Source organism: Ammodytes marinus, assembly GCF_949987685.1.
Source record: "Ammodytes marinus genome assembly, chromosome: 2".
NCBI lineage: Eukaryota > Metazoa > Chordata > Actinopteri > Uranoscopiformes > Ammodytidae > Ammodytes > Ammodytes marinus.
In genome coordinates, this window is record NC_137231.1 from 31,240,152 (window position 1) to 31,249,581 (window position 9,430).

Consider the following 9,430-nt stretch of genomic DNA (forward strand, 5'->3'; position numbering starts at 1 on the left):
ATGTGTGTCTCTCTCGCTCTCACTGTGTGTGTGTGTGTGTCTCTCTCTTTGTGTGTGTGTGTGTGTCTCTCTCTCTCTCTCTCTCTCTCTCTCTCTCTCTCTCTCTGTGTGTGTGTGTGTGTGTGTGTGTGTGTGTGTGTGTGTGTGTGTGTTGAAAGCCCCTGAGAGCTGACAGCAGAGTATTTTCCTCTTGCTTCAGCATCACATTGACGTTTATTTGACACAAAGTGAGTTTGTGACGTTTTGGTTTTTACACAGCGACAAAGCGCTCGCTGATCAATCACCTGATCTGTCTCATGCATCACTTCAACAAAGGCTTTAGCTGCTTAACTCAATCGAATAAATACATCTATTAGTATTTTGAGTGCAGACAGCAAGTATAAGTAAGGCAAGGCAAGGCAAGTTTATTTCTATAGCACAATTCAAACACAAGGCCACTCAAAGTGCTTTACAGGGGCAAGATTAAAATACATAAAACACATTAGAAGACATTTAAAAGCGAATGAAAAGAAGTAAAACATTTAAATTAAATAAAAAGTACAGGTTAAAATGGAAACAGAAAAGTCTTCAGACTCGATTTAAAAGAACTGAGGGTTGCAGCAGACCTCAAGTTTTCTGGGAGTTTGTTCCAGATATTTGGTGCATAAAAACTAAAAGCTGCTTCTCCTCGTTTAGTCCTAACTCTTGGGACTGTAAGTAAACCTGTCCCAGACGACCTAAGGTAGATGCTTTCAGTAGATGACTGATGTATATACATTTTCATCACAAAAAACATTATTTTCATCAACACATATGGCTGATAAATAAGAAAAATAAAGTATTTTTTGGGATTTGCATTGACTTTGACAGTAACAACGAGATGACTAAATCTGTCATAATTCTCTACATTTAAACAACTGAATGTATGTGTATTTTAGATTCAATTATAACAGCCTATATTACATTACCGCTTTTGTCCACAGGGGGCACTAGAAATGTAAGAAACCCCAGCAGTAAGGGTGGCTAGCAGAATCTGTCATTGCTTAACAAATACTCACACACACACACACAGACACACACACACACACACACACACACACACACACACACACACACACACACACACAGAGACACACACACACCCTACCGCCCACATGTAGACGTATGAGTCAGATCGGCTGGCGTAGTTCGGAGGTGAGAGCAGGATTTGGACCAAGAGCTATGGGAGTGTTGGCTTGAGCCCTGTCAGGGTGAATCCAATCTGGAGTGTGTGTGTGTGTGTGTGTGTGTGTGTGTGTGTGTGTGTGTGTGTGTGTGTGTGTGTGTGTGTGTGTGTGCGCGTCTGAGTGTGTGTGTGTGTGTGTGTGTGTGTGCGTGTGCGCGTCTGAGTGTGTGTGTGTGTGTGTCTGTGTGTGTGTGTGTGTGTGTGTGTGTGGTCACGTTCTCTGATCTCTTGCCATCCCTCTCCCTCTCTCTCTCTCTCCCCGGAGCTTTTCCTTCTGTCACATTCTGTCACTTTATTGTTGCCGAGTAACGTCAGCAGAACGTGTCACTGAGTCAGAATCTCTCCAGAGGAAATCCATAAACACAAACTGTTCATACAACTGAGATTGTGCTTTTTAAAAGGGTTTTTTCACATGTTTTCATTTAGTTAGAGACGGAAGGAAAGACCCCTGCTGACGTTGCGTTGATTAAAATTAACAGTTGAATTAAATTACTTCTGTGAAATAAAGTCTGAACTGAAGTAAATTTTATTCATGGCTTTTGTTTTAAAGATAGTGTAAATTTGACATGCATCATTCCTCGAGGGAGATCGGGATGAGTTGTTTGCCGTTATCCAAAATAAAAAAAAAAAAAACTCAAAATGCAACAAACTATGTTATTTCAAATCTCTTGCTATCTTAATTAACACCTCTCTCTCTCTCTCTCTCCTCTCTAGATCCACTCTGCTGAGTCGGGTCTAGACTTCTAGAACTGAAGAATTCCAGAATGAAGACGGAGGGTTCCATTCCATGTTGCCACGTCGACGGCGATGTCGTCAACAAACCAAGTATCCCCGAGTTACAAACGACAATCTACTATTTTGGATCTGAGAGGATATTTTCTGTGTCCCAGACATTCCTAATTATCTGCTATTCCTTACGCCCTGTTGCTATGCGTGCTGTTCATTTCAATACAGCTGTCTTTTTTCATCTATTTGTATGACTTTATAGTCTTTTTGTAAGATGAAAAAAAAGAAGAAATTGCTATACAATTTTCAGATTTTCAAAGTAAAAGCCCATTTTCTGTAACGCTCTTGAAGCGTAAATGGGAATTTCGTTGGGGTCGTTTTGTTGCCCCCCTCTCCGCTAGTTTCCAACGTGTTTTTTTTTTTCAATGAAGCTACAACGTTAGCCGCTGGTTGGCTAACGCGACAGAGCGAAAACAAAAAATGCTACTTGCTGGTTCCAGAAGCCAGCAGCACTCTTTGAATGGACAGACTTACACGTTGCTGTTTTGTCATTAAGCTAGTTATCGTTTGTTAGTTTTTTCCTTTTGTATATGAGGCCCTTTCTCTCTCATTTCATGTTACTGAAGATTTATTTTGTTAAATTGTGTACGTGTGAAACGAAGAAAACAATGCGCTGGCTGCAATTTAAAGGAGATGTGACTTAGTTTTTGAATTTTTTTTTTGTGTTGTAAAAAGTTTTGTGATTTTTATTTTTTTTCTAAGAAGGAAGAGACTTTTTCCCTGTTGGTTTATCGTTGACACACTCTAGGGTTGCATTCCGAAGCACATACTGTTTCTTTTTTCTATTCTACATACTACATCCGACGATAAAAAGAATCTAGTTAGGATGCAGTAGGCATACTATTGAGACATACTTTTCTCTCTTATTTCATCATAACATTGCGCCTTGATCTTGCCTCTTGCTTTTATATCCGTCGCATCCCCGTTTGTTTTCATATGGAGGCTTTGTCGATGTGACGTCACTTCACGTGCGCACTGGATTGTGGGTCCGAATCGCCCAAATAGGATGCACTTTTCAACACTAACAATCTTGGCCGCATGAAGTAGGACATCCGGGTACTTCTAACCATCCTAAATCTGGCCACAAGAATCGGGACATCCTAAATCTTTTTTCTACATACTAAATAGTAGAAAGTATGCGATTCGGAACGCAACCCAGGCCTCAGTAGGATTCAAATTCATTTTAAGTTTGTTTCAAACCAAAGTGCTACCTGTGTGGTTGAACAGCATCTAATACAGTAGAGTATTTGGGCCACGTTGAGGAAAAAAAATTAATACAATAAATTGCGAGAATAGAGTAGTAATTTTGAGGAAAAAGTCACAATATGCCAGTATTTTCCCCCTGAATATAAAATGAAGAACATGGAGCATCTTGTTAAGTTATAGCCTACTTCTTCTTTCACAAATAAGGAAAAAGCCTACTACTATTTGTTTGGCAAATCAGCAGCAAGTTGTCATGAATTGCTTTTGACGGCCCAATACCTGAGACAAACAGGGGGCGACAATTCCATTAGACTGTTCTCGCCCTAGTTTTTTATGCTACAGGTAATATGTTAACCTGACCTGTGTTTTTTTTCAGTTATTATTACAAAAGAAATTCTACTAAGCTTCCGATTTTCTTCTCACAATTCTATGTATTTATGGTCCCTTATACATCTGATTCTTACGTCTGAAAATCCCCTTCAACCTACTGTATAGTCATTGGTCCGACAAACCCTTTCTTTGAGTCATACTGAGGCCTCTAGCAGCAGTGAGCTTAAAATGGAAGGTGTGATGATAATGCATTTCCTCTAGTCCCTGATTAACCAGTGTTAAAATAGCTCTTCTGCTGCTGATACAGATAAGCCATGGACAGGCCCTGCGTTTCAATCCACCATACTTCCCTACTATTTAGTACGCCAGAAAAAGATTTAGGATGTCCCAAAACAAGCACGTTAATTGTAGTATGCTTGAAAAATACATAAATGCCCCACTAACTCCAACAGCATTTTGGAGTATTCGTCTTTACTCTTTGACATTTCTCAACATAATGAAAAAAAATCTTCCTTATCTGATTTTTTTTTCTCTCTCCTGTGGCCCTAAAACTCTTCTGTACTTTAGTATGTAGTGTAGTAAAAAGAAAAAAGTATGTGATTTGGAACGCAGGGCTATAGTCATAACTTTGGGTCACAATTGTTTTCATTCTTGCTCTGTTGTAGAACATGCGTTTGGTTGTACTGCCCCCTAGTGGCTCAGTTTGGAAAGTGAATGGTTTTTCGTGTACTTTCAAAAATGTGAACTTTTTTGTTTGAACCCTTTACACTTAAAAATAATCCTTTTTTATGATTTTATTTTCCATATTTTTCAAAGTAAAAGTTACCTCTGTATTTGTTTTATTTATGCATTGTATGTGTAGTTATATTATGTCCTCACCAGGCCAATATTTACTATTATTTTTATTGCTATTTAATTTTGTACTAGGTACATACCATGCTTATATAAGTAGTTCTCAGATATCGGCTTAACTATAATTTTTTTTTTATACACGTTTGTATGAGACATTTTATTTTGAATTTTGAAGGTACAAGCTCAGCGTATGAAGTTAAATTGTTTTTGACTGATGTGTGCTTTGCCTTTTGACGGCGTGCTGTTGTGATGAATTTTGTACATAATGTGTTCCCTTAGTTATTTTATTTCCTCGTTCGTTTGTATGTGGACTGGAGACATGAGACGGTGGAACAGTTCATTCATGATTTAGTGTTTGAAAAAGAGAGTTAATAAAAGAATGGTGAAAAATGATCCAGTGACTCTGATTGGTTTGTTGAAATGTGTTTTATATTGATCTGTTGGAATAGTATGTGTAACTAAAAATATATATCTTAGGTTCACTTTTAGACTCATTAAGTTATCGCCATGGAGCTATCAAATCAAAGTGGACTCAGCAGAAATAAATATTTAGCTTTTCTGGACCCTTGGGTATGAGGACTAGGGCTGCAACTAACGATTATTTTGATAATCGATTAATCTGTCGATTATTTTCTCCATTAATCGATTATTAATGGATTAGTGGTTTGTCCCGAAAAATGTCAGAAAATGGTGAAAAATGTTGATACATTTTCCAAAGCCCATGTTGACGTCCTCAAATGTTTTGTTATGTCCAAAACACACAGATATTTCAGTTTACTGTCATAATAGGATTAAAGAAACCAGAAAATATTCACATTTGAGAAGCTGAAATAGGAGAATTTGGACAATTTTTCATTAAAAAATTACTCGAAACGATTAACCGATTATCGAAATAGTTGGCAAATCGATTAATAATCAATTCGTCGATTAATCGTTGCAGCTCTAATGAGGACTAATATGGACCTGTACCTAAAGCTGACATAAAACAAGCTAAAGATTATGTCCTTAACCGTATAGGGCAACCGAGGCTCAGGTGGTTAAGCGGCCAATGATCGGTTGGCGGTTCGATCCCCGCTCTGCCACCAGTGTCATGTCTGTGTGTGAATGAATGGAACCTGGAAACCTGTAAAGTGTCTTTGAGTGCCTTGAAAAGCGCTATATAAATCCAATCCATTATTATTATTATTATTATTATTATTATTATTATTATTATTATTATTATTAATATTATTATTATTATTATTATTATTAATAACTTTTTATCACCAAACTAAATCTTAAATTCCATAATCTGTGATGTAAGATGTGATGTTTCAATAAATGAGCCTGATTGAGGTCAGACAACAAACATGTTCTGTCCAACTATAACATATAAGAGGAGCGGAAAGCATACAAAGCTACTCTTAGTTCCTGTGGTGTCCAGAGGCTATTGCACGGCAGGATATTTTAGGCTTTATAAATCCCTTATCAACACAGTTTAATCAGCGGGCGAGCCGGCGACGCATTAAAGTGGACAGAATGTAAACAGTTCCATCTAGGTGTCCATACATCAGGGGTTAATCCACACCTATGGAATGTTCTCCAGCCAATCAGAAGAGAGTATTCACACAAGTGACTTTTTATAGGTAATTGTCAATTTTTAAGGAAGTCAGTACTGAGAGCTGGAAGTAATGTGATCATCCCTGTGTTCCAATCCCCATACTTCCCTACTATTTAGTATGCCAGAAAAAGATGTAGGATGTCCCAATACATGCACGTCAGTTGTAGTATGCTGAAAATACATAAATGTCCCACTAACTCCAATAGCATTTTGGGGTATTCGTCTTTATTCTTGACAATTCTCGACATAATGAAAATAAATCTTCTTTATCTGATTTTTTTTCTCTCTCATGTGGCCCTTAAACTATTCTGTACTTTAGTATGTAGTGTAGTAAAAAGAAAGAGTATGTGATTTGGAACGCAGGGCATGTTTTATGCTTCACTTTTGACATGGAGGGAGAAAATAAAAATACCTATTTGGCTCCATCTAGTGTTGAAATGAAGCTATTGCAACTGGCAGCATGAGTTGCAAAAATTACAATTCTGCCCCTCACAAAAATATGCAAAGATTTAAAGGTGCTACGAGGAACTTTTAAATATTTCTGAAACAGTCTAATTTTTCCTCTGATGATCATGAATGACATGTAACAGCAAACGAGACCATCAGTGCAAAGAAAGCTATTTTTATAAAGTTTTTTCTTAATGCCTTTGTCATGGGTATACGCTCACCCAGGAACAACAGCTGGCATAGTAAAAACACTACCGCTTTTAGGCCAAAGGGGGCGCTAGAATGAACACAAACTGAAAGTTTCTCGGAGCACCTAATAGAGTGAGATGAATAGCTTTTAAAAAATGTTCATTCATGTTAAAAATATATAGGGTATTTTTAGCAGGGCTTTGATTCTCATGTGGTGTCAGAATCATATCAGTGTTATACTGTCCTGCTAACACATTGTGGTGTGTTACCATTTGTTTACACCTACATGAGAACAATACAGCATGGAACTCTGTTTCTCTGAATCTGTCATGTCCCAGGTAAACCACATGAGCTCCAAAACAGAACATAGAATGTGGTAAAAACATCATAAATTATATGTTTGGACCACAAAATGTTGAAAACCTTTGTGGTAATGCATATCTAGTGTTACTACACATTAGTAGAGCTTATTGTAAAGTGTTAGTTACCATAACATACTAGTTATAATGGAGAATTTGCATAAATAATTCAGGCTCATAAAACAGGCTTGCACAAGTGGCTCGTTGGTCTAGGGGTATGATTCTCGCTTTGGGTGCGAGGGCAAGACGTGGATGACTGGCACAGCCTGACAGCCAATGAAATTGCAGTATCGACCCCTGCTGACTATGGTCCTTAATCCCTCAAAGTTTCCCTTAAGTAGTTAAGATAAATATCTGGAGCCGGTTCAAACCCCGGAACGGACGAAGGTAAAGAGGTGGTTTTGAAACAAGAAATGTTAATCTCACTTTGATGGTCTTCTTCTATTATGACTATCATTTAAGTTACAGACAGAGAGGTGTGTGCTAATGTTTGCTACACTTTATATTGGTAATAAATTCAGGAGCTTAGAATTATTAACTCAAATGCAGTGTGGAAAAAAATACTATAGCATTATGTCAAGTCCTTGACATATTTATTATGGCTAATAACCAATTATATTATATACCTTTCATACTAAGTGTATACAACATATTTAAAATGCAGCTACTTTTTCCAATACATTCAATGATCACAAAAAATGATTCACTTATTAAAATTACACAAGGACAGGGTTAAATCTTAATCATTTATTATTAACAATCTTCACAGCATCACAACTTAATATTCAAGAAACATAGTATAAATATAAAACAGATTTTTATTTTATTTACAATATTTAAAAATGTACATTTTCCTGGCTCACATTTGAGGAAATAAAACTGCAACAGTAGTATTGTTGTATTATTGCATTCACGTTGAACTGGGAAGACGTGAGTGGAATTAATTAGATTTTTTTTCTTCAGTTTACAGAAACTAGTGCATTGCCCGTAGGAAGCAGGTCGATGTGTGTGTCCCGCTCGTCACTCATTTCAAATCAGAGGGAAGCGGGGTTTAGCCGGAGACAACTTCATGCCGCTTCATGCCCGTTGTTGCTGTGACCTTCAGTGTGCGCATGTATTCGCCGCCAGCATGATATAAATATGATAAATTCTACATATTTGGTCCAAAACATCATAATCAATCAAGGATGCACACGTTTGTGCCGTGCGCAAGCCATATCTAGAAGCTCAGGCCGATCTGACTAACAGTGAGAGAGATATACGAGTCACAGACAGATAGACAGACAGATGTTTCTTGCTTTATAGATAGATGTAAGTGAACAAATGACAGCAAGATCCAGGGGGGTGGAGGAGATATCGTCCAGCTTGTTGAGGAATCTAGGGCCGCTGTCCATCCGGTCATGACATCATTTGCAGTGGAGATGAAAGAACAGATGGGAGTCCAAAAGAGGCCTATATCAAAGACAGAAATGTAAACTGATTAAAATATTACTTTAATTTGAACTCTTAACAGTAAATTAAAATGGACAAAAGATATGTACATACCCCCTTATTTTCTCTTTTCAACCTCCCATCTCTTCTTTTCCATTTCATAAAATGGAGACTGGCAGAAGTCTTTCCAGGTCATCTCCATCTGCATGCCCTGTGTTTCGTAGATGGACAGTACTTTGGCAGGGCAGTATATGTATTTCCCAGCAAGTCCAGGGAAGCCTGTGTGGACATGTGGACTGCTGGGGCCCTGCTTTAGTTCCAGCCGACAGAACCGGCACTTGCGACCTGTCGGCTCAGTGTCGGTTCTTTTCCTCTTCTTCTCCACTTTCTCCTCCACCTTTTTTTTTGTGGCATCCAGTTCCCGCTGGAAGAACTCTGTCCCAGCAAAATCCCTGAATGCCATCCTAGGGTCTGTCAGACCTTCAGCACCGTATTTTTTGAAAACTATGGTGGAGCAGTAGAAATATCTGACAGGTCCTTGCTGGTAAAAAAAATGAACTGACGAACCATCATTTTCATACCTGGACTTTGGCTGGCCACAGGCAAGACAGGTTATGGTTTTTGTTTTTTTTGTGTGTGGCTGTTGCTGCTGCTGTTGTACTGCCAATATGCCTTGAACCATTTTTTCAAGGGACTCCTGTGTGATGGGTTCTACGGTCTGAACGGGTGAAGGTGGTTTTGAGACTTCAACAGGCATTGTGACAACTGGCACACTGGTAGTCTGACTCCCCTCTGTCAGCGCATACCGCAGTTGCTGCCTGTCTTGAAGCCGTTCTGGTGTAGTGTTCAAAGATGAGCTAGTGTTCAATAGCTTGCTCAGGTGCTTTACATACTGTGCTATATGTAGCTTTGTTGTTGGGTGGAGCAAGCTATTTGGATCTTTGGCTGAGTTGTGAACCAGGGTGGCATAATCCTGGTCCACAAGCTTTAGCATGTCCTTTTGTCCGTGATATTTATTGAGGATGTTGT

General features: G+C 38.4%; 1 protein-coding gene across 2 annotated transcripts in view; it reads left to right on the forward strand.

Moving 5' to 3' along the window:
- rasgef1ba (RasGEF domain family, member 1Ba) overlaps positions 1–1,999 on the forward strand; it is a gene marked incomplete at its 5' end in the record, with an annotated part of 155,507 nt that extends 153,508 nt beyond the window's left edge. For both annotated transcript variants that reach the window (XM_080039301.1, XM_080039302.1), the window contains one exon: positions 1,919–1,999. In XM_080039301.1, the coding sequence (XP_079895427.1) occupies positions 1,919–1,943 (25 nt within the window). In that variant the 3' untranslated portion in view covers positions 1,944–1,999. The remainder of the gene's footprint in view (positions 1–1,918) is intronic.
- Between the last annotated feature and the right edge of the window lie 7,431 nt (positions 2,000–9,430).